This window comes from Juglans regia, chromosome 6 (genome assembly GCF_001411555.2).
Source record: "Juglans regia cultivar Chandler chromosome 6, Walnut 2.0, whole genome shotgun sequence".
NCBI lineage: Eukaryota > Viridiplantae > Streptophyta > Magnoliopsida > Fagales > Juglandaceae > Juglans > Juglans regia.
The window spans coordinates 23,382,633-23,408,165 of NC_049906.1; the positions used below are offsets into that span (position 1 = coordinate 23,382,633).

Genomic DNA, 25,533 nt, shown 5'->3' on the forward strand with positions numbered 1-25,533 from the left:
AAAATAATAGAGGAGACCGCAGCCCGTTTGGCTGCTAAGGCGTTATCTTAGATCATCCGTATGAAATGGATGATATATTCTTTATCTAAATACAAACAACTTATTTCTTTTATTTTGACTCATAGATAAACTCAAATCATCTGAGATATTCAATTAAATAGTTTAAGGGGTTAAATGTAAAATCAAAATTAGTCTAAGCATCTTTTGAACTTTTAAATTTTGTAATTGAATATTTTAACATTTATAATCCAATTAAATAGTTATCCCATGTTATCGGAAAGAACGAGGACCGTCCACGAGGTGGGACGAAGAAAGGCCATCTCGATTTGGACGCCTCAAGAGTATCTTCGACAAATGAGATAGAGATGAAAGATTCTTAAAATCTTTTATAATTCAATTTTTAAAATATAATATTAAATACAAGTCTACAAATTTTATATAAGTCATTTATAAAAAAAATAGATTTTATTAATAAAAAATAAATTTATTGATGTGGTTTCGAATCTTTTTTTCTAAATAGAAAGTTGCTCAAGTTTATAAAGGACGAGCACTGGTTTGTTAGAGAAAAGCAAAAGCGGGAAGAACATGTTCGTCTTTTATCTTCCAGAAACGCATATAAGTCTCTCTATACACTTGACGAATCACAATCTCAGCAGTGCTAGTTCTTCGCTTGGCAAGTAAGCAAAACAATACATACGCAAACAAAGCCGTCTGTTAAGAATTTCTTCTCCTTTTCTTCTTTTCCCACCTCTTAGTCGCAAAGGGGAACCAATTCCTTTCTTCTTTGGCCGTCTGAATCGGCACTGTTATGCGTGTCTATGATTAGAAATTTAAATCGTTTAATTCCATAGGTACTCTTTTTCTGAGTTTTTAAGACTGCATTTCTGTATTGAAGAAGATGAAATGGGTAACTTGTTGTCATTTATCAAGCCTAGGTGTGGAGTTTCGAGAGAAACTAGCAGCAGCAACATGGGCAACGCCGGAGCCTGTTTACAATCTCCACCAATGAGGAGAAATCATGGCCAAAGTTCCGTGAAGAAGCTTTCTGTCAAGCAGAAGTATGGATACATCCCTGATAACTTCTCTTCCATTGAGCAGGTTCGCTTCTCCTTTCTTTCTCTATTTACAAGTACTTTCATCTGCTGTCGGGATCAGGGTTTTTGACATTGATTTTGGATGAACACGCTTTCATGGCATGTTTAAGGACGATTCTATAAATTAGGCCAGTGAAAGGCCTTGAAAAAAAACATCCCAGGGGGCTGATAAGTCATACGCAAAAAGGACATAGCTGTCATATATTTGGAGTAATGATTTGCGGTTGAGAAAGAGGTAAATCAATTCAAAATTGCCTGTGGCCCACTTGATTTTTATTTATTTAATATATCTCTGTTTCAAATTAAAAATGTCACTGTTTATTTTCTTTTATACATATGTATAAAATAATATTAAATTCAATTTTAAGTTGTATAAATTTTACGTATTATTTTTTTTAAAAAATTTGATTTATTAGTAAAAAAATAAAATTTTTATATAAATTTTATATTTATCTATTTTTTTAAAAAATATATAAAATTTACACACTTTAACATTGCAAATATAATTTTTTCAAATATAATTTTTTGAAAAAAGATAATTAGATTTTGGATATGCCTGTAATTTTCTATCATTTTTGTATTATTTTTAAAAAAATATATTTATAGGTACTTAATTGAAAGAGTTCCAAAATTCAAATGAAGCGGATGATATCATATAATTAAAATTATTCTAAAAATATTCATTGAATTAATAAATATCATTTATTTATTTATTTAATAAATCCCATTTATGGAGGAATTATTACTGTTATGAAAGGGAGGGTATATTTATAAATCATTAATTTACAAAAATATTACTCCTCTAAAGTGCCGCGGGGGCGGGATTTTTTTCCCCGAACCCCGCCCCCGCATGGGCGGGGGCAGGGTCCCCCGTCCGCTGCCCGGGGTGCGGGGGCGGACCCCCACCCGTCCGCCCCCCGCACATGGGCCGGAGGCCCAGTACTTTTTTATGGGCCCTAAATGGCTCAGAATCAATTTTTGGGCCCAAAATTCTTTTTGGGCCACTTTGAGCCCATTATTTAGATTAAAAAAAAATACAAATTTAAAAACAGAAAAGAAATAATTTTTTTTTGATAAGTAGATATTAAGTTTTAACAATTAAATAATTAAGTAATATTCATCATGCTAAAATAAATAGTTTACAATTATACAAATTAAGAGAACTAATAAACTATTACAAACTCTTCTAAAAAAATAAATATTACAAATTGTATAATTAACTATTGTAGCAACATTACAATAATTGTAAATTAAGAACATTGATTTTGGGGTGGAGCCATAGTTGTGAGTTCACTGAGTTGTGTCGAATGTCGATTGCTGTGAGACTGAAAATCAATAAGTTAAAAATAAAAGTTAATAAGTCAAAAAACCTGAAATATTAATAAGTTAAAAATAAAACAAATTAGAATTAAAAAGTTATAAAAATGAAACAAAGTTTTAAATGCAAAAAATAATTTGGGGAGAAATTATGCAAACCATGACAATGATGAGTCCAATACAAAAGTCATACTACATCGGAAGTAGCCGCAGACGCCGTCTCATGTATCACTATAAGTATTAAATTTGAAATGAAATTAATGAATACCAATTAAATGAAAATAAATAAATGAAAATAAGAAATTAGAATAAATACCAGATCCAAACTGATCATCACCCTCCTCCTCAACGTCGGCCTCCTCATACTCAAGAACATCCGGAACATGAATTGGAGTTCCATTGATCCAATTCTCCGTGCAAATCAAAGCCTCCACAGTGACAGGAGCTAATGAACTCCGAAATGAATCTAATACATGCCCTCCGGTGCTAAAGGCCGACTCTGAGGCTACGGTGCTAACAGGGATGGCCAAAAGTGTGCGGGCTATCTCTCCAAGGATGTGATACTTCACAGCATTCACCTTCCACCAACTTAATATATCGAAATCTCGTGAAAATGGTAGAATCTCTACTGCTAAGTATCTGTCTATCTCTGACTGAGCCTCTACAGAAGTCCGGAGGAAGGGGGCCTGCTCATACCTCTCACCCCACTCCAATCTACGCCTTTTCCCAATCTCGACTTCAGGAAACTGTGAGCCTGAGGCTGATGGGGTAGATGTAGGTGCCGCAATATTACCACCCCGCAGGGTGGAAAACTCATCAAATAATCTAATAAGGGTTTCCCGAACCCTTGCTGCAATAAGCTCCGCCCATACTTGCCCGTACGCAAGGCCCAATCCAAATATCATGCCATCCAACTTATACCTCGGGTCAAAGACGACAACTACATATAACAAAATATTAGCCCTAGTTAAATCTCCCCAATACTTGTCGTACTTTGACCTCATAATCAATGCCATCTCCCGCAGCCTAATGTGACCACCCGCGACCATGTCATCTAATTCTTCTTTTATCCTACATATTTGCTGGCATACAACATTGGATGTAGGGTACAAAGTTCAGGATAGCCTCGTGGTGACATCGTAAAAAAGTCTCAAAAACTCAACAAAAATAGTTATAATTTCCCAATCATCTGCTACGGGTTTCCCCAATCCCCCGTGATCATCAAAATATTTTACATATTGGATGTCTTCGTCACCTAATAATGCAAATGCCAGCCTATATTCTTAGGCCGCCTCCAACATCAGAAATGTTGAGTTCCATCGTGTAGGCATATCAGTACAAAGGCCCTTCTTAGATGTTAGACCCGCAGATCTCGCAGCAACCTTGAATTTCTCCAACCTTGAAGGAGAAGATCTCACCCATCTCACAACAGTCCTAACTCGAGCAATCGAGTCATGAAGATCTCTCAAACCATCACTGACAATCAAATTCAGAATATGTGCCGCACATCTTACATGCAGACACTCACCACCCATAAGTGTCTTATTTGCCTCTCTAAGATAAGTTTTCAAATGTCTTAATGCAACATTGTTAGACGAGGCATTATCGACTGTGACTGTAACAACTCGGCTCAAACCCCACTCTTTTATTGAAGCCTCCAAGGCCTTCCCAACTGTCTCACCCTTATGATCGGTGATTTTACAAAATTTTATAATTTTCTTTTGTAATGTCCAATGGCAATCAATAAAATGCACAGTCAAAGACATATAATTAAAATTTTGGATCGATGTCCAAGTGTCAGTGGTGAGACAAACAAATTGATCTGCCAATTGACCCCTCAACTTCTCATTTTCAATGTAAAAATACATTTTTATATCCTTTGCCACCGTGTGGTGAGAGAGAATATTAAACCTTGGTTCCAAGTAGTGAGAATACGCTTGGAACCCTTTCCCGTTTACAATTTGAAAAGGTAGCTCGTCCATTATGACCATACGAGTTAGATGTCTTCTACACTCATCGGGATTATACTTAGTATACCCCCTCAAACTTGCACCCCCACTAGTCCCATCCGCCATTTTTTGAAGTCCAACTTCTAGCCTAAATTGGCTTTTATCTTGTAATGATCTTAATATTGGAATTTTTTTGCATTGCTCTTCTAAGTGCACCTTTAATTGTGAGGTGTCGTGTTTCCTATAGTGGCATCCATAAATTTTTCCACAATGGTTACACTTGACTTGGGGGTTACTTGAGTCACCACCCTCTAGTTTAGTGAAATGACTCCAAACTATTGAAGCAGGTTTCTTGCTGGGCTTGGGGGCGGGGCAAGGTGCCGTAGGGCTAGGGGTAGGGGTATGAGTAGGAGGGGTAGGGGTATGAGTAGGAGGGGTAGGTGTAGGTGTAGGGGTAGGGGTAGGGGTAGGGGTGCCCTCGGCCTGAGAAGGAGAGCTCGCACTCGAATCCGTTGGCATATCTATGAACTAAAGCAAACAAGAAATAAGAAATAATAGAAAACATAACAACTATATAATAAACATAAAAGAAAAGTATAATAAAAAAAAGTATCACACTATCACTTGACATTCATATATATATGTAAATATATATATTGTGTACTTTGGTTATAAATGTAATAAAGTATATTAACAACAAATTAAAAAATATTAACGAAGAAATGACATCTTTTTATTTATTTATTTATTTAGGCTTAAGGGTTAAAATAATAAAAAATAATTATAAAGATGATAATGAAAAATAATTTTCTTTTTACTCTTGTAAATGTAGTATTATACTATTATGCATGGGTTGAAAAATTATATTTAGAGTAGATAAGTCTTGTGTATTTTTTTTTTAAAGAAAAAACTTGATTAGTAAATGTGAAACTTACAAGAATAATATTTTTTTTTAATTTAAGTTTGTCATTCATAGGAAAGACGTATTTGGACAATTTAATGATTTTATGGTAAAAAAAGGGAACTCAAAGATGATGGTTTCTTAAATAACTATATAATAGAAATTTAGGTAACCTAATATATAGAAATATATCTTCCTTTATCCATATTTTCTACCTCTCATTTCCCTTAATTCTTTCCACTTTTATAACCTAACAAAGTCCAATTACATTCAAAACAAAATAAGAAAAATAAATTAGACCCATTACATAACAATCAAGCTTCCAACTTCCAAGTAGTTTACGTATTTAATATTAGACCATATCCACCTCAAAGATTTCCTTTTCTATATAAATAAATTAGATAAATATAGATAAATGATATCTATAAAGATAATTGAGTATAATCCATAGTTAACCTAAATCTTGGAACCAAAATAATTACATAAGAACTTCGATGATGACGATTCATCTAGTTTTCAAAATCTTACATAATTAGGAGTTAGTGAAAAATCATTAGATTAATCAACTTCTAATTTTGAAAATGAACAGACAAGATCAATTGTTGCCATGAATAAGTGATTATTTCAGAAGGAACCATATTTTGTTCGGTCATTAACAACCCAGTGAAGTGAAAAATAATTTAGGGGTTTGAATCTTTGGAACCCTAAATTAATTTAGGGGTTTCAATCTTTGAAACCCCTAAATTAATTTAGGGTTTCGAATTTAGGGGTTCCAATCTTTGGAACCCCTAAATTAATTTAGGGTTTCGGATTTGAACCCTAAATTAATTTAGGGGTTCCAATCCGAATTAATTAGAGTCTTAGATACAATGAAATCCAATCCAATCCGAAATAATTACAGAAATGAGAAAACAAACACAATTCACATGCATTTTACGGACTTATTCAAATTTCAAACCAAAACACATTCACAATCTAAGCTCCACAGCACACAATTCACAAAAATCCCATCCTCCATCTCCGATAAACCCCATCCTTCCTCCAATCTCCTTTAAAAATATAAATCACAAAAAAATAAAATAGGATAGGGTTTCTTACGGCTTACCTTCGGATCTTCGGTGAGGGAGATGCAGAGAGAGGGACCGGATGCGCACGGCGACGTTGAAGGAGACGCTGGTAGTTGGGTGCGGCGCCAGAAACTCAGAGAGAGGGAGAGACGAGAGAGTTGGTGGGTCGGTCACTGGGAGCGGGTGGGTCGATCACATAGAGAAGCAAGAGTCTGAGAGTGAGCGAGGGAGGAATCGGGGAGGGGGGGTTTCGATTCTAATTAACCCAAGCATGAAACGACGAGGTTTAAAAAAAAAAAACCTACGCATGAAACGATGTTGTTTCATGCGTAGTTTATATATATATATATATATATATGAACAGTAAATAGCAGGGGTGGGTGTCACCCCATCCCGCACCCGCCCCCGGACAGAGCACCAGATGCGGGGCGGGTGACCCCGCCCCCTCATCTGGCGGACGATGTGGTCCGCCCCACCATACAGGTGCGGGGCGGAAGCGGGTCGGGGCAGCGGGGGCGGGGCCCCCGCTGCCCACCCCTACTCTAAAGGAAAGGTATAACTTGCACCCAAAGAAGAACCGTTTATTTGAACAATTTAGATTCTCTAGAATATTCTTTTGTGCTTCTCAATCTTGATTAGGTAACCCGCCCCCGCTGCCCACCCCTACTCTAAAGGGAATGTATAACTTGCACCCAAAGAAGAACCGTTTATTTGAACAATTTAGATTCTCTGGAATATTCTTTTGTGCTTCTCAATCTTGATTAGGTCTAGGGTTAGTATCGTAACCTTAATAGCGTGTGGTCTTTAGAAAATTTAATAACCTTTATGGACATTATTAATTTCTTTTTTATTACTTATCAAAACAAAGAAAATTTAATAATGTGAGAAATTCTATTATATTGTTTCGGTTATACCGTTTGTTTTATCTCATTGTCGTAGTACCATCATGTCTAAAAATATAAACATAAAAAAGTAAGATAGAATTTAGAGTTTGTCTTTATTTTTTTATAATTTCCGACATTATTTTATTTTGGATATATATTTTTTATGTTTTTAATAAATTACGTGGCACCGGACAAAGTGAGTTGTATAATTGGAATTTGGATGGTATGGTAGCGTTTCTGTAAAAAATAACATTAACATAATTATTTTATAAAACTAATAAAAGTTTAAAAAGGATTTAAATTATTGGAGGTATGCTCCGATTTTATTTATTTATATTTTGAGTAATGTTTCTATATTTTTAATTTATACCACTCCTTTTATCTATTGACTTGACACCACATGTGGCGTATTAAAAAGTTTGCTTCTACGTGCACCGAGAGAGTGTACCGATGGCCGCATTTCTTCTGTTTTTTTATTATTTGAAAAATAAATAAAAAAATAGAGAAAATGAGTCATCAGTACACTTTCTTGGTATAATCTTTTAGTCTGTTTAGCATTATTATATTAAAAAAATATTTAAAATAAAATGGTATCTGAAAATTTTAGATTCTCTATTTGTATTTTTAATTGTTTTAATAAATTATTATTATGTCACAACAAAATAAAAAAAATAATAGTTATAATCGTATGCAAGTATCGTACAATTACTTAAAAAAAATTAAATATGAAATTTATATAAAAAAAATTAAATTTTTAATAATAAATATTATTCTTTTTAAGAAGGCTGTATATTTTACAAGATGGGTGGTTCTACAGCCACAGCTTCCAATCCCACTGGGAGCCACTCATAGTTTAAAATATTATATTTTTTTATCTTATTTTTTTATACATGTATTTTTTAACATTATAAAATATTTTTTAAAAAAATAAAAAAATAATAATATTATTAAAAAATACTTACTTAATCACTAAGTAAAAAAAAAAATATTAAAAAAATTAAAAAAAAATATAACAGGATCGGGAGCGGGAGCGAAAGCGGTAAGAGTAACTTGACTGAAGGAGGAAACATATATGGAATATACTTTTATAGTCTTTTTGTAAAGAAGGTATCTTTTCTATTTCTATTAATTTAATGGTGTTTTTATCCACATGACGCGGATAATTTTTAAATTATATTAAAAATAATTTTTTAAATTTATCTATTCGCTTTTCACACGACTCAATACAAGAACATCTTAAAAAAATTTATCCAAGCAATTTTTCCTGTGTGTAACTCAGAAAAAAAGTTAATAAAAAATGACATGTCTGAGTTACACAACCAAGTTAGTACTTTCTTCAATTTGAATGACAAACAGTGAACGTTGTAGAATAACCCAGCAAAATAATTTCCTGCTTGAGTAAGAATGGATCTTTTCTTTAACAGGTTACGGTAGCACTGAGAAGTGCAGGTCTAGAGTCATCCAATCTCATTCTTGGAATTGATTTCACCAAAAGCAATGAATGGACAGGTTTGTAGAAGTACAGGAAACACTTGTTTTTTTAATATTTTTTTTTGATAAGTTAAGTTTTGTTAATATGTGTTACAGTTGAAACATTAGTGTTTAAGTTCTCAGATGTCATGGTTAATACAAACACACACACACACACGGATAGATAGATACTCTCCATCTCAATGGAGAGGGTCACCCCAATTGCAGTTTGGCAAGGGTCCAAAACTAAGGGATGTTTCATTCTATTTCCTTGTACATAGTCTTAGGTAGTTTCTGCATTAATGCTTCATTATATTGAGGGTCGATACATCTTTGAAATGTCCTTGCTAACAGATATATGATCCCCTGTTATGATGCAATGATCACATATTCAAGGATCTAACCTGGCACGTAGTGTTTATTGGTTAACCGATAATTTAGACCTTGTATATCTTTGAGACTAATGCATCAATCTTGTTGCTGAAGGCCAAGTCTCGTTCAATAACCGAAGCCTGCATGCCATTGGAGATACACCTAATCCATATGAGAAGGCCATCGCTGTGATTGGAAAGACTTTAGCCCCTTTTGACGAAGACAACTTAATTTCTTGTTTTGGTTTTGGTGATGGTATGTCTAGTCCTCTAAGTCGAACATCTTGACAATATTCTTGCATTTCTAATATGATCCCTGAATTATTTTCTATATAGCCACCACGCATGATGAAGAAGTGTTTAGTTTTCACAGTGATAATTCACCTTGCCATGGTTTTGAAGAAGTTTTGTCCTGCTATAGGAAAGTGGTTCAGGCCTTGCAGCTCTCAGGTTGGTTTCCTCTTCCATCATAGTAATAGTGATACTTCCTTAATTAGAATATGATGGCACCATGCCGTGGATTACGTTCTACTTTCTACTTTGACATCAGCTAACCATGTCTATAATATTTTGCTTGTCTCAAGTGACATGGCTTCATAGATGTGTGTAATTTTGTTTAAGGGCCAACTTCTTATGCTCCGGTAGTTGAGGCTGCAATCGACATTGTAGAGAAATCTGGTGGCAAGTACCATGTGTTGGTTATCATTGCCGATGGCCAGGTTGGAATCAAGTCCTCTCTATCTCTCTCTTTTTCTCTCGCAGACCCACAAACAAATTGTGACAAAGGGATAAGTTCAATGCCTAGGCAATTTAGAGGGTCCCAAAGACACCCTAATAAACACTGCCTAAAAAACTATATTTACTATTTACAGGCCTGAAAAATAAAATCCCCTTAAAAATATCATCAAAACGTTGGCTAGAAGTTAAATCTTCTAAAACTGGTTTTCTAATTAATGGTGGCAAAATAATTAATTACCTTATAAGATAACATGAGAATAACTACCATGTGATTGCAATTCAAAAACTATATAATCAAATGAAGATTAAGTGAGGCGTGAAAAAAGGTTTGTTTGTAATAAAATAAAAAAAATGTGAACATTAAATCAAAATGAAACCCAAAAGAGGCATATTTGGGTTTGTGAGGCAAGGAAAAAAAAAGTTGGAGAGAAAAATTAAAGAAATCAAAAGAAGATGAAACCACAAAAAGCATTTTCTCTATGCTGAGATATATGTAATTATTCTTTTATATGATATAAATATCTCTAGATGATGATATGATTTCAAAATTCTTGTTCAAGTCTCGAAAATTTTATAAGAGTTTGTACATATGGTCTAAATTTGGTTCTTGGAGTTAAAACTATTAAAAGAAATACCGGGAACAGAAATTAATGTTCAAATTGAAACATTAAACTATAGAAATAAAAATAGATTCTTTTCTAAATATATGCATTAAAAGCATTATTAAAGTGGTAGTTGTTATGCATCAAGAATTTTGTTATAATTAAAATGGTAGTTGTTTTGCATCAAGAATTTTGTTATAATTAAAATTGCTAATATTTAATTTACAATCGACTATGTAACAAAAAAGGATTAAGTGGATTAGTGATATTATCAATCAAAAAGGATATACTAACAAATGCTGAATACAAAAGAGTATTTTATATTTTATATACAAAAATATTTCAATTAAATGATCTCATTTATACATTTCTTCATTGGCATCAATTTATATTGATCACCCAGCTGCAACATGGTTTCATGCACACATTCTATCTTATTGAGTGTGATTTCTTTATTGTGAAGGTTACAAGGAGCGTCAATACGGGTGATAATGAACTAAGTCCACAAGAAGCCCAAACAATCCAATCAATCGTCAATGCAAGGTAGAGTCTTGCAGATAGATGGATTTATATTTTCTGGTTTTAGGTTTTAATTGAACTTTTTTCTTCTTTTCTTTTTACTATTTAAGTAAGGCTTGGTCAGTCATTGTTTTTATATCCTATCTGCAATTTATTCTTTAAAATGCTAGAATAGGGATTCTTCAGTCAGTAAAAGAAAATGCTGGAGAGCAAAGGTATCAGTAAGTTGTAAAATATTATTGGGAGATGGGATTCATGGTAATAGCTTTATATTGACTCTCTAATGTGATATGGTGAATGGCACTTATGGATTAGAATGAGGTAGAATGTCCAGTGAGGATTAACATATGATATTACAAGCTGAGAGCTATTGTGAGTTTTTTTGGAATGATGTTAATTTCATAAAAGTAACTGCAAAAGTCGTTTAGGCTGCTTTTGCAATCCCAAGCATGGTGGGCTAGGCATGAGTGCTGCCTCGAACTATGCTTCTGCCATAATACACGTTTGGACACAGGTTACATACAAAAAGCCTATTTGGGCTATGGGATCTCCCAAGTTGCCAGGTTAGGAGTTTTTGGCCTCTTAATGTTCTTTTCCTAATGGTCATAGTTTCTGAATAAGTTTCTTCAAGTAAGACTGAAGATGTAAAGGAGGATAAAGTTGTTGCCTTTATCTGTTTACTATAATATATAGTTTTGAAAGTATTAAAATTTTGGGTGTTTCACTCATGTTCAACCATGTCATCTTCTCCCTTATGATGTTGGATAACCATGTACCTTCCCTAGTATTATTGATTTGCCAGTGGCATTGAAGAGTAGATTAACTACACGGGATGAGCTTACTAGTAATTAATAAACTATCCTGGTATTTTGTAGTTATAATGGACACACTATGGAGGGTGAACCATTTTTGCTAAGGAAAATGATAGCCACCGACAAAGTGTACCTATCATTTGTACCAATAGTGTGTTTTTATTCTTTATTTATTTTTATTTTTATTTTTAGTATTTGTATTTGTTTAATTTTTAGTATTGTGTCTTTTATTTATTTATTTTGTATTTAAAAACAAAAACAAAAAAATACATTGAAAAGAAAAACAAAAGAAGAAAGGAAAAAACAGAATACACCATTCGGTACCCATTTCGGTACCGAATATTGGTGGGAGTAGCACTCCCCTTTTGCTAATGCATAAAAAAGGTTACTTCTAAAAAAAATAATATGTGGAGGGATGGAAACAAAGGTGTATGATATATACCATAATGTGCACACTGAACTAATCAATAAAAGAAGGTGCACACCACTCATGGTACTGTTCGAATTTCTAAGAAATATACTGATAAAAAAAAAATTCTAAGAAATATCTGTTGTGGGGGCTCAACTTTCCTGGTCCAAAAATCAGACATTCTGCTACTTTGAAGAATCTATGATGACTATGGTATATGGGCAGCGGTTTGTTGTTTGTCATCTCAGTTTGGGTTGTGATGGGCAAGGTATGATCTAGAGTTAGTGTGCCATGTTGGTTGTGTTGTGTTGTGTTGTGGACGGTAACTGTGCTTCTTTTGGTGCTATTAAATCTGTTTTACTCACAAAAAGAGCAAAGGAAATAATTTTACCTTGTACAGGTCCCTAGTTTCTGCTTAAGACTAGGAATTGTGGACTATGCTGATTATTAAATTTTGAAATACTTTTTACAATGCGTTTAACCTAACATGCTTCTTTTTTGTATTAGAGGAGGAAAACAATTGTACACTGAAAAAGGGGATTTAAATAGGTTAATGGGCTTTCCCAAGTCCGAACATTAAAATCCAAAAATTGTAATGTATTGCCTTTGTCTCCTTTAATGCACAAGCTTAACTGTGAAGTAAGTGGATCTGGTGAGACACTGACAGTTAAGTTAGTATAAATGATCAGATGCTAAAGAAACGGTTGTGGCAGTTGTGCTGTTTAGAAGCAATGCTGTTAAAACTAAACAGTTTACATTTTTGATATTAACATCCAGTTCATATCCTCTGTCAATTGTTCTTGTCGGAGTTGGTGATGGACCTTGGGAAGACATGAAGAAGTTTGATGACAAGATCCCTGCACGCGATGTTGATAACTTTCAGGTATCACTTTAGTAGCATACAATTAACTTTGATTTGATGCAATGTTTTATTTTTTAAATAATATATTTTGTGTGTAGTTTGTCAACTTCACTGAAATAATGTCAAAGAATGGGACACCTTCCTCAAAAGAAACAGCTTTTGCTCTAGCCGCCCTAATGGAGATCCCCTTCCAGTACAAAGCAGCAACTGAGCTTCACTTAATGGGGTAGGGTTCCTTATCCTTCTCATATTATAGTTTTCAAGTGGCGGCTATAAACCCGATATAAATTTCCCTGAAGTGAGAACTTTTCTGTGCAAAACTGAGGAATTCTATGAGCCAATGATTTAAAAGAGGATATAGACTCAGAACTATACGAGTTCGCTTTGTTGTTCCAGTTATGCCAAATTCAATTGTGGGTGAAAGGCAAATGTCATGTTATTGAACTTGAACTAGATTGTTAATGGTTTCTGATCAACATTTGCTCTTGTATAAAAGACGTGTGACAGGAAGAGCAAAGAAAATCGTTCCACGCCCTCCTCCAACTCCTTACACTCGTCGTCCGCCACCGACTCGAGAGCCAATCATACTTTCATCATCAACACCGGCAGGAGATGAAAGCAACCAATCGGTATGATTATCGTGTAGCGTGTTTTGCCATGTTTGTGAGAGTATCACCTGTCTATATATTATTGCCCTGAAAAGTGGCCAAGCAGTGGCCTGGCAACATTGCTAAGTAAATACATAGGGAGTCCAAAATTAGAAATAAGACTTAACAAGTAGTCTACCTATCTAGCTGTGCAGTCTAAACCCGCCTACCGTTCAAACATTGGGAGTCACCTAGCTCAGTGTAAATTCTGCCACCCATGGTATATGATGGTCTAACTTTCCTGTTGAAGGGACTCTTCCAGGGACATGTTAACTCTTCCAATCTAGTCTTAGGTCTATTACTTGATGGGTTTTATCAGTTCAGATCTCTGATTTATTTTTCTGTCCAATTTGAATATAGGCCTGCCCAATTTGCCTAACTAATCCAAAGGACTTGGCATTTGGCTGTGGACACATGGTGAGCTGCAGTGATACCTATATTTGCTCTTGTTTTTTCCCTCATTTGCTGGTATTTCAATCATTATGTGTAACAATTATCTCATTGCAGACCTGCAGAGACTGTGGATCGAAAGTTTCCAATTGTCCAATATGCCGCCAGCCCATCAGAAGTCGCATCAGGCTGTTCACTGGATGACTATTGAGAAAAACAATTGGATCCCATATGTAAATTCTTGTTTCTGTAAATATCTGCTTTTTTCTATATTTGTGCATAGTATGTATGATTTCTCACCGCTAGTTGATTGATCCATTGTATATATGTCTGCAGTCAGCAACAGCAATGGGCTTTGCTCGTATGGCTTATGATTTTTCGACTTCAGGATATGTAGTTTGTATCATCTTCCAACAAGTTGTATTGGAAACTTTCATCATTTTCCGAGCCATACCATATTATCAATCTTATTCCAGCTATTAAGTGGCGGTTAGTTTACCAGGATTACCAAATTCTTTCTTTTGGTTTCCGGTTTTGATTTCATAGTTCAGCAATCTAATATTCTTGCATGCATCACTTTCGTGTATGTTGTGAGAATCAGAAGATGAGAGATGGAAATGGGAGTCCCACCTGTTGTGAACTCTGGGTTTAAGGTGTATAATTGTCTAAATGTCACCACCAACCACTACCCTTTGTCTATCTTTGGCAGCCACCACTAGCTTGCAACATTTACCAGCCTTTGTTGGTGCTGGTTTGTACTAAAAAACAAAAGATACGTTTGCAAAAATCTTCTTTGTTTCATGAATCAAAAGCTCATATGAAGGAGAGAAGAAAACATCTGCTCTTGACTTCACTTATTCCTTATTCTTTAATTTTTGGCCCTACAAAAGCATAAAACTAAACTCTTCCATGAAATATACACAGATAGAATAAGTATTGCCCTCATGGGGCTCGGTTATGGCTCAAGTCCGACTTGAATGGAGCGCTTGCGGTTCTAGCCGTCTATACCTCTCCTGTTTGGCTCCCCAGCGGGTTGGGTGCTATTATGGTCACGTCCTGGTAGGGAAGCCATCTTTAGTCACTCCCTTCAACTCTTTTTTTGATGAGAGAAAAAAAAGTATTGTCATCTGATCAAACTACATCTCGATCCTTGAGTTCTTAACTACATGATATTCATTAGTTGTTACAACTTTCCAGAACTTAAAAGAAAAATCAAGAACAAATAAACTATATGATCTTTAAGGGATCAGAGCCTCCAAAAAAATGAATTGTATTAAACTTTCTGAATGAATGTTCCTTACACGAGTTCCAATTCTTATACCTTTGAATTAAAGTTATTCTTGTTATAGTGGTAAGGACAAAATGGTAATCTAACCACATTAAGTGAGGACAACTATGTCATTTCATCCTATTAATGAATCATGTGCTTCTTATTCCTTCAATCCCAAACTCAATCCATCCTGATAGACTCTCATTTCTTATTATGTCTCCTTTGTGCCACTGCACCTCCTCCACTCACAACCATGACAAATTCCCCCCCACCTTTAGAAAACATTGCCCACAAAGTTAGGGTACTAAAATCGTAGTTTTTCTAGAGGGACTCAAGATGAGTCTTCCGCATGAGCTCCACACCATTTAACTAGTAACTAAATGAATGGTTTGTTATTGCAAGCTGTCATTCTTCTTTGCAAAATGGACTTAGGTTCGGTTCTCATATAGCCATGAGAATCAGTCAAAGGTATTGAAAGTTATCTTAGCATCTGACCCCATATGTTTCTTTAACTTGATACATGAAAAACTGAATGCACAAAAGAATTAACTGGCAACTCCAATCTATAGGCCACCTTCTCCAATATGCTCCAACACCTTAAATGGACAATAGTATCTGGCTGCCAATTTAGGATTAGAACCAGTGGAGATACACTTATGCTTGTACTTTTGTAACTTCAAGTATACAAAATCATACACCTCAAACTGTCTTGCAGTGTGCCTCTTATCATAATTCTGATTCATTGCTGACTGTGTAGCCAAGAGATTCTTCTTCAACAATGCCAAACTCTCTTCCCTGGATCCCATGGATCTTAACTCAAAATCAACAACATGATTCTGTGTAGTACCTGACACATATTGCATCAAAGAAGGAAGTTGAATGCTATACAAAGCCTCAAAGGGTGTAATTCTTATTGAGGAATGTATGGAAGTAATATACCACCATTCTGCCCAAGGTAGTTAGTGAACCCATTACTTTGGCCTCTCACTAACAAAGTACCTAAAGTATTGTTAGACACACTTGTTGACTATTTTAGTTTGACCATCCGATTGAGGATGGTAACCTGAAGTGAAGTTTAATTGTCTTACTTGTAGCCTAAACATTTCCTTCCAAAAATTGCTGGTGAAAACCTCATCTTGATCTGTGATAATGGTTGCTGGCATGCCATGTAACTTGAAAATCTAAGAAATGAACAGCTTATCTATTGTTGTTATAGCGAAGGGGTGGGACAATGGCAAGAAGTGGGCATCTTTAGTGAATCTGTCAACTACTACAAAAAGTGTAGAAAGCCCTTGTGACATAGGCAATGCTTCAATAAAATCCATGGAGATATCACTCCATGATTTTGTTAAAACTAGCAAGGGCTGCAACTTTGCATTTTTGACAAACTAGGCATTGTCTAATAAAGTTCTTTATATCCTTCCTCATACCATCCCAAATGAAGTTTGGTTTGGCCATGTGTAATGACTTATGATATCCTGAATGATCCCCAACTGCACTGCTGTGTATAAACTATAGAATCTTCTACTTTAAGGGAGATGTTGCTAATAAAAATAATTTGCCTTTCTTAAACAACAATCCATTTTTAACCTCAAATATCTAATTATTAGCTGGAGATCCTTGTTGTAACTTTCCACAAATCTCAAAAATCTCTCTGTCCAGCAAATAAGAGGCTTTCAATTCTTCCAACCAAACTGGATCAAGCATTGTGATGGTAGAGAGAGTAGCTTCTACTCTTGACCCTTCACACCTTCTTGAGAGTGCATCTGCAAGTACATTTTCTTTACCTTTTTTATATTCAATGGTGAAGTCATATCCAAGAAGCTTACTTATTCATTGATGTTGTGATGGTGTGCCTATCTTTTGTGCCAACTGAAACTTCAAACTTTATTGGTCTATTCTTATCACAAAGGTAGCCCCTAACAATTAAGGTTTCCACTTTTTCACAAGAAGCACCAAGGCCAACAACTGCTTCTCATAAGTAGATAAATCCAAAGCCTTGCCTTTCAAAGCTTGACTTAAAAGGCCAATGGTTTCCCATGCTGCATCAACATTGCACCAACACCCCTTCTAAATGCATCACACTCTACAAAGAAGGTCTCGAGAAGTTAGGCAAAGCTAACACAGGTGGATCGGTGAATGCTTGCTTCAAGGCCTTAAATGCTTTGGAAGCTTCAGGTCCCCATAGAAATGAATCTTTCCTCAAAAAATTAGTGAGTGGGGCAGCAATCAACCTATAACTTCTCACAAATTTCATATAGTATCCAGTTAAACCCAAGAATCCCCTCAAGGTTTTAATGGATTTGGGTAAGGGCCAATCAATCATGGCCTTTATTTTAGAGGGATCTACTTTTACCCCATTTGCAAAAACCAAATGCCACAGATAATCTATTTCAACACAATCGAATTTAGACTTAGTGTATGTTTGAGATTGCGATCGAAAATATAGCTTATAACTTTAGAGCTTATAGCTTAAGTAATAAGTTCTATTATTAAAAATTTATTTACTGTTTTGTAACCATATGTTTAAAATATTTTCAAACATGTTATATTTATTTGAAAACAAATTAAAAAGTGTTTTCTGAGGTAGAAATGAGGATTATTTGATTTTTTAAAAATTATGATCATATCCTTTAAAGTTTGAAAGTTGTAATTATCTGAAAGTTGTATGGATATTTATACTCATTGATAGTCTTTATAAAATTTGAATTATGCTTCGCATTATCCGAAAAACACGTTTGAGGAAAAGCATCAAAATCATGTTTTTCCTCAAACATACATTTTAGCTTATTTGAGATTAAAAAATGTTTTAATATGTATCATCAAAACAATCTAATTTTTCCATTAAAGAGTTTTTAAGGCTATTGAACCACTTTTTAATACTCCTACCGCAACCCCAAAGAGGCCCTTACTCCTCTTAGCAAATAGTGTGTTTTTTGCTAAGGTATCTAACACCATTGAAAAGTGTTGCCAGTGATTCTCCTTGGCTTTGCTATAGACTAATATGTCATAAAAAAAGATTATAACAAACTTACGAAGGAAATGTTGAAATACCTTATTCATCAAACCTTGGAAAGTTACTGGAGCATTGGTTAAGCCGAAAGGCATAACCAAAAACTTATAGTGCCCTTGATGTGTTCTAAGTGCAGTCTTCTTAATGTCACTCTCCCTTACCCTCATTTGATGATAACCTAATTTTAGGTCCAATTTAGAGAAAATGGTGGCACCAAATAACTCATCCAACAACTCATCTATAACAGATATTGGAAACTTATCCTTCACAATTTCCTTGTTGAAAGCCCTATAGTCAATGCACATGGGCCAAGTACCATATTATTTTCTCACCGACAACACGTGAAGAAAAAGGAGATTGACTATTTTGAATTACCTCAGCATCCGATAACTCTTGGACAATCTTTTCAATCTTGAAGTTCTGAAAAATTGTAACAATTGGTATCAAAGCCTCCAAGAAATCAATTGTATTAAACTTTTTGAATGAATGTTCCTTACACGACTTCCAGTTCTTATACCTTTGAATTACAGTTATTCTCGTTACACTGGTAATGATAAAATGGTAATCTAACTACTACATTAAGCAAGGAAAACTATGTTATTTCATCCTATTAATGAATCAAGTGCTGCCTATGTGCTTCTTATTCCTTCACTCCTCAACTCAATCCATCTCGATAGCCTCTCATTTCTTCATAAGTCTCCTTTGTACCACAGTACTCCTATCAAAGAATCCAAATTTCAGGAATATTAAATTTAGATAATTTTGAATGCATGGAGTCTAGATTTAGCCTCCAAGGGATGTTGGTCGACCGAAGAAGGGTCTAGAGGCCTCGGTTGCAGATTTTACTTCCAAGGGATTCTGTGGAAGTCAAAGAAATGAACCGGCAAGCCCTTTGCAGCGGGTCATCTAATCTCACAGATCAGAAAATAGTAGAAGTAGGTATAGAATTGGTGGGGGCATGGAGCAAGGATGCACCAATCACTGTGCAGGAAATGATTAATGCTATAGAAAATTCTACATGCCACACTTTCATCTCACTAAGATGAGGTGGTATTCCTTACCAACTTTTGAATTTTTCTTTAAAAAAATAAATGATAATCCAAGGTTGATAGTTGTGTCACATTTTACATAATGGAATGAAAATGTGGTACGTAACATTACGCTAGAAAATATTCGATCATTAGTAAGACAATGCTATATTGGCGTTTGACAACAAGCCCCTGCTTTTCGTGGAGGATCAGATAGGTCAACTTGAACTTACAGTACCTGCTATAGGGCTTGATGGCAAGTCTAGGAGAAGGCTCTCTGAAGGGGAAAAAAAAGAAGTTTTAGGAAGCTTGGAGGCACTTCGAGGTAGAAAGATGTGGGTGATAAACAATGCCTAAAACCGTCCTCAAACTTGATTATAATATATAGGGTACGAATCAAGGTACCATCAACATTTAAATTGCCTTCCTCTAGTTTAAGCAGTTCTGGAATCATCAAAATGGGTTATATAGAATCTGAGAGTTTTATAAGCAGATAAGCTACTTGGGATCTCTTCCTTACCCAAGATACCTAAGAAAGAGATCCTACACTCCCAGGATGTCCACTAAACTGGCTACATACTAACTTTGTCAAGTTTGCCTTCAAACTGGATAACGTTAGGGGTGTAATCGGTTTGGTTCGATCCAATTTTGGACATATTATAGAACCGAATGGGTATACATCAGTTTTGAGAATTGAAGAATCGATACTAGACCAATTCATCACTGAAACCAGAACTTCCAATTTTATCGATTCTGGTCTGATTTTATCGATATAATTTTAATGATGAGAACCTCAAAAAGTTTTCTAGAGTAGAGAAAGATAGCAAGAGTTGTGCCCAATTATTTATGAAATTAAAAATACATATTTAATACATATGATCAAATGTGTAGAAATATATTTATTAAAAAGAATATATATTATAATTCATTATGACATAAGATGTATTTATCCTTGATATATATATATATATATTTATATGTTATATTGAATGTTATAACTTATATTTAAATTTATAAAATTAGTTTTATATTATATCAAATGTTATATTAATTTTATGTTATTAGATTATTAGACATGAATAATAAAATTTTAAAATTTGACTTTATATTAATTAATAATTTAGCATATAATATATATAATATAAAAAATTATATATATATGAACCGGTCTGGTCCAATGTTATAAAAAGCAAAACCGGAACCGGACTGATTTTGCATAGTTGGAACCGGTGCCAGACTGAACCAGTTTTACACTAGTTTTTCGATTTTTTTTTTAAGCCCTAAATACCGCTCCTAAAACATAGAGTAAGCACCACACATTGCAGAGACAAAACGGTTGGCCTTGCATATTAATGGTGTCGTCGACTAATAACAAATGAGAGATGCTAAGCTTGGTTCCAGAAAACCGAAAAACTCAATAAAAATCCCTATGCTCCATGATAGAAATCATCTTGTTCAGAGCCTAGATCTACTATAATAACAAATAATAAGGGGAATAATGGATCCCCTTAATGTATAACCTTGAAGCTGCTAAAAAAACCCATGGGGTAACTGAAGATGTACATTGTTTGATCCATCCACACCATTTCTCATCAAACCTGCATCTTCCAGCGAAACAAAGTAGGAAATCCCAATTTACATGATCACATGCCTTCTCCTGACTTGTCTAATCTTAACCTACTATCCAAGCATGTATAGCAAATAAGTTTGAACTCATACAAAAAATGATCAATTTCGATGAATCTCCTCAAAGGATATCACCCTCTCCTTTTGGAAAACTAATGGACTTCATACCAGAATATCTATTCACATTGAGGTTTGACCAGCAACATTAAGGCTTTGTTTAGATACACAAAATTATCTCATTTCATCATTACAACTTTCTCAAACTCCCACACAAAATATAATAAACAATTCAACTTTTTCAAATCTTAAAATAAAAATAATATTAAAAAATAATATTCTAACAATATTTTATTCAATTTTTAACAAAATATCTCATCTAAATTGCGTAACCAAACGATGCCTAATTGATTCAATAGGAACAGCCACACGAGGCAAAATAATCCCACCATAGTGTCCCTCTTTGGACCAAAGAATCGAACAGATGATATCTACCCTAAAAGTGTCCAAGAGCAATCTATGACCGGATTTCTCATAGCATAAGAACATTTCAACCATAATTCTAGTGGAGTCATCAGAGGCCTAGATTTTAGGCTTTTCTAGTAGAATAGCAGCGCAAATAACATCATCACCCTTAAACAAATAAGTTTACAGCTGATGTCTGTCCACACTGAAAGTGATAAAGAACATAAGATGGATCTAATTTTATATAGTATACCTTGGAAGGGAAAAGTACTCGCTTATCATGAAACATTACAGAACAAGCACACAGCCCAGTAGATGCTGAATAACATTCAAAGACTAATATTTTTATTACTAGTCTCGTCACAATGAACGGATGTTGAATATCATTCAAAAAGAGTGAAACCTTACATTACTCATCCAATGACAACCTAAACATACCCAGATACAGAAAGCCTTCACATCATCAGTAGACCCACCTCATCATCTACTTTTGTTCCTTTTGGGCTTTTTGCTCCTTTTCAGCCCCAGTGTTGCTTGGTTTAGGGATTGGTTGTATTCTCACATAAGGTTTCCTAGTCAACGTCTCTCCTCTCAGAGCAGCAACATAACGGTCATTTGTATCCTCTTTCCGCTGCAGCTCCCCAAGGTATTCTGCCAGTCTCTCTCGATTTGCTTTCCCCATCATCTGGTTCACAGTTTCAAGCAACCAAAATGTCAACATGTTTATCCACTTACAGAGTGAAATGCTTCAGAGAATCAACCCCAAAAATTGAAATGCACCTCAAGTGAACGAGTCAAATTATTCAGTCAGAGTAATGGTAGTGAAGACTTAAGTATAAATGCTTCATGATAAATTATGAATATGTTTTTAGAAGGAAAGGAAGAGGCACTAGTTGAGGGTAGGGTGAGAAAATCATGTGTACCTATATTCTATAAACTTAAACAGAAGACGAAACCAAATTTCGGTCACGTAATAAGGAATCTACCATTGTAAGTTTTAGTAAACCATTAGCAAACCAGCACAATGCGCAAGAATAGTTGAAGTTCTTAAATAAAAAATAATCTAACTAACTTAAAGTTAAGATATATTGAGCAAGTTAGCAAATCCTGAGTTATTATGCAATAAATAAAACCTTTTAAGTAAGCACCATTGTAAGCACCTTGATCTCCAAAATTTGGTTAGGGCCATTGGATTTTTCTCTCTTCACTCTCCTTATGTTTATATGCTAGTGATGAAAAACCACACAAACTTCAATTAAATGGAAAGGACCAAGAGCCCTATAGTGTGCCAAAGTAACTCTAACCATCAAGAGTCATAACTTATAGGCCCTTTAACTTTCTGTAAAATTCATTAACATTTATGAATCAATTGGTTACTAAACTTTTTTTAGGTAAATTGGTTATAATAAACTAAAAAAGGCATTGATTAAGTTGCGATTGTGTAGTGAGGTATTCTGAAGCATTTTGTGAATAGTAGTGAAAGAGTAATGATAAAATATTAAATAGTAATGAATAGTAGTGAAAAGAAGGTGAAAAGTAATAATAAAATAATGAATAATAATGAGATATTCTCAGAATTACCTTAGTACCCAAACTAGGATAAACAAAGGATATGTGTCAGGAAAATTAAACTACATTATTAACATTTCGGAAATGTAACACCTTGTCCCCCTAGGTTTAAGAATAACATCATTTTTAGAAATCTAGGGGACCCAGAATGCTACTAACATTTAAATCATTTACGTAGAAGCCTGGTATAAAAGATTCCATAACTAAAACAAAATATACTTCATTAAAATTTAAAAGAGACTCTGCAGAAGCACTTGTTTAAAATCATTTAAGTCTCGTGTGCTTAACAAAATAAATTTAATGACGGAAAACATAAAACTAAATATCTCATAAACTGCCTAGGCCTCTATTTCGTCTACTGGAGTCAAGTCCCATCCTGCAGCATCTATCTCACAATGACCATGACCTTCGGTGGTTAAAACATTAAAAATATAAAAAAATGAGTCAAATACTCAATAAGTAATACATCACACAGTAAAAATAACATAAACATAGGGTTTCCTTGCAAAACGTGCATACTTAATACTTATATTAACATAAAGATGTAACATGTACTATGCATAACTCATTAAACTTGTCTTTCCCCTTCTTTAATGACCGGCAATCCTTAACCCTCCGTGTGCAGGATTGTGCACCGGTTTCACTGCTTGTGGCCACAAGGGGAACCACTTAACTTATCATAACATACTATGGTGGACCACATTAGGTCCATGACTTGCACATCCACCTATAATTGCATTGGTACCATGTATCTCTTATGGCCATTCTTAAAGCTTATTTCATAACTCGTTTTTTATCTATGTCAGGGAACCTCTCCAAGGCAGGATTCTTCGGATCCATCCCTGTAGAGTAAACCCCGGTCCCGTGCACAGCATCCTCGGAAGTTTCCCTACACAGAACTGGTTAAATCGCTGGCTTTTCACCAGGGGGTGTGGCCCCAAAGGATTGTTTGCACCCATGAGGTGTTGAACCTTGGACCTTGAAGGGAGTGATAACCCAAGACCAAAGCCTTCACCACTTGGGCCAACCCCTTGGGGTTTCATCTTTTATCTTTCTTACCACATGCATTACCATGATGCATGTAAAACACATAATAACATAGCTCATTGTAGTCATAAATGAAGACATATCATGATGCATGTAAAATGCATAATAGCATAAGAACATGACATTAAACTCACTTCATCATATCATAACTTGGTACATAAAAAGGGGCTATCAATAGAGGGCCATACATACATAATACGTTAAAAAAAAATGTTTGCCATCCATGTAAGGGAATGATTATGCTACTCGCATAATTTAGAAAATATGTGTGACATCAAAGGGTATGATCGTATTACTTTTATAATTCTGTATCTCAAACTAAAACTCAAAGATCTAGATGTTGTCTATCATGAAGGACATAACAGAAGCATTGGAAAATACACCCACCAAGAGGATTGCACCAGACCCCCTTTTGTCATTTAGGACTTCAACCGCTGGGTCGGTAACAAAATAACAAAATTATATGTCAGACGCTTCTCAAACACCGCAAAAATCTAGAATTTTTCATTCACTCTAACCGTACAAGCTAGAGCATTAGAGACTCAGAAAAATAATATTTGCAGAAACTCCTTCCTCTTAACTTTCCGTCGAAAACTAATTGAGTTGTATTATCGTAGAACCTTAGGTATAAAAGTTGTACCTCAGGGTACAAGATGTAAAATCAACAAACCAAAATGGCGTATAAAATATTCTGTCCATTTGGAATTATTCTTGGAGATAAAGGGTCACCCATTTGTTCGTCTTCTGAGGCTACTTTGAATTACGGTTTGGGTCTCTGTTTCTGTTTAGGTCTCTCAGATATGTTGGGTCCTTATAAATTAAAACTAAATAATGAAATTAAAGGTGAAAACAAAAGAAAGGAAAGAAAGGATGTATAGATTGACAGGGAAAAAAAAGTGCGTACGACTGTTTCTGGTCGGGGATTGTTGCGGAGACGGGCTTCGAGCTCAGGGTTGCGAGAGTTGGTGAGCTGCATCACGGCGTAACCGATAATCCCGGGGACGACGCCGCATATGGTGGCGAACGTAACGAAGAAGGGCTTTGACTCCTTTGTCCTCCTCACCAGCCACCTCCATGTCTCGCTCTTCTCCCACAGTATCGACATTCAATCGTCTTCTCGTCTCTGCTCTTCTGTGATGGACTCGACAATACCATTCTAAATTTCTACGGGCTTTTCTTCGTTCACTTTTTCATTACCGAGGCTCGACAGATTCCATGGGCCTGTCTTTGTAAGCGAAATAGCATCACATTGTTTTATTATTATTTATTAATTATAAATTATTTTTTATTATTATTATTTTTTATTTTGTAATGTTATTCACAAATCTTTTATGGTTGATGTGGATACAGAAATCATCTCAACTCATCTCATCTCGTCATTATAATTTTTTTAAATTTTTACACAAAATATAATAAATAATTTTAAGAATAAGCAGTGAGAGTCCGCCCCCGTCCACCTTGCTACATGAAAGATACATATCATCTT

At 34.9% G+C, this 25,533-nt stretch overlaps 2 protein-coding genes across 4 annotated transcripts; one reads left to right on the plus strand and one right to left on the minus strand.

Annotated features, from left to right (window-relative positions):
• The first annotated feature begins 574 nt into the window (after positions 1-574).
• LOC109000550 (E3 ubiquitin-protein ligase RGLG4) lies at positions 575-14,703 on the plus strand. Of its 3 annotated transcripts, none has more exons than XM_018977469.2 (13): positions 575-677; positions 936-1,098; positions 8,637-8,721; positions 9,169-9,309; positions 9,390-9,503; positions 9,675-9,772; positions 10,857-10,936; positions 12,911-13,016; positions 13,094-13,221; positions 13,492-13,624; positions 14,003-14,059; positions 14,150-14,265; positions 14,369-14,703. In XM_018977469.2, exons 1-12 carry the CDS (start codon positions 586-588, stop codon positions 14,234-14,236), a joined length of 1,284 nt encoding a protein of 427 aa, XP_018833014.2. In that variant the 5' UTR covers positions 575-585; the 3' UTR covers positions 14,237-14,265; positions 14,369-14,703. The 3 variants fall into 3 exon arrangements, with proteins under 3 accessions (XP_018833014.2, XP_035546407.1, XP_035546408.1); XM_035690514.1 differs by having other exon boundaries at positions 670-851; positions 14,369-14,696; XM_035690515.1 differs by lacking the exons at positions 575-677; positions 936-1,098 and adding an exon at positions 8,500-8,535 and having other exon boundaries at positions 14,369-14,692.
• A 6,875-nt stretch (positions 14,704-21,578) lies between these two features.
• Positions 21,579-25,223, minus strand: LOC109000551. Its single transcript, XM_018977470.2, has 2 exons — positions 24,952-25,223; positions 21,579-22,116 (listed from the first exon to the last, which is right to left on the minus strand). Exons 1-2 carry the CDS (start codon positions 25,150-25,152, stop codon positions 21,916-21,918), a joined length of 402 nt encoding a protein of 133 aa, XP_018833015.1. The 5' UTR covers positions 25,153-25,223; the 3' UTR covers positions 21,579-21,915.
• Positions 25,224-25,533: the final 310 nt, after the last annotated feature.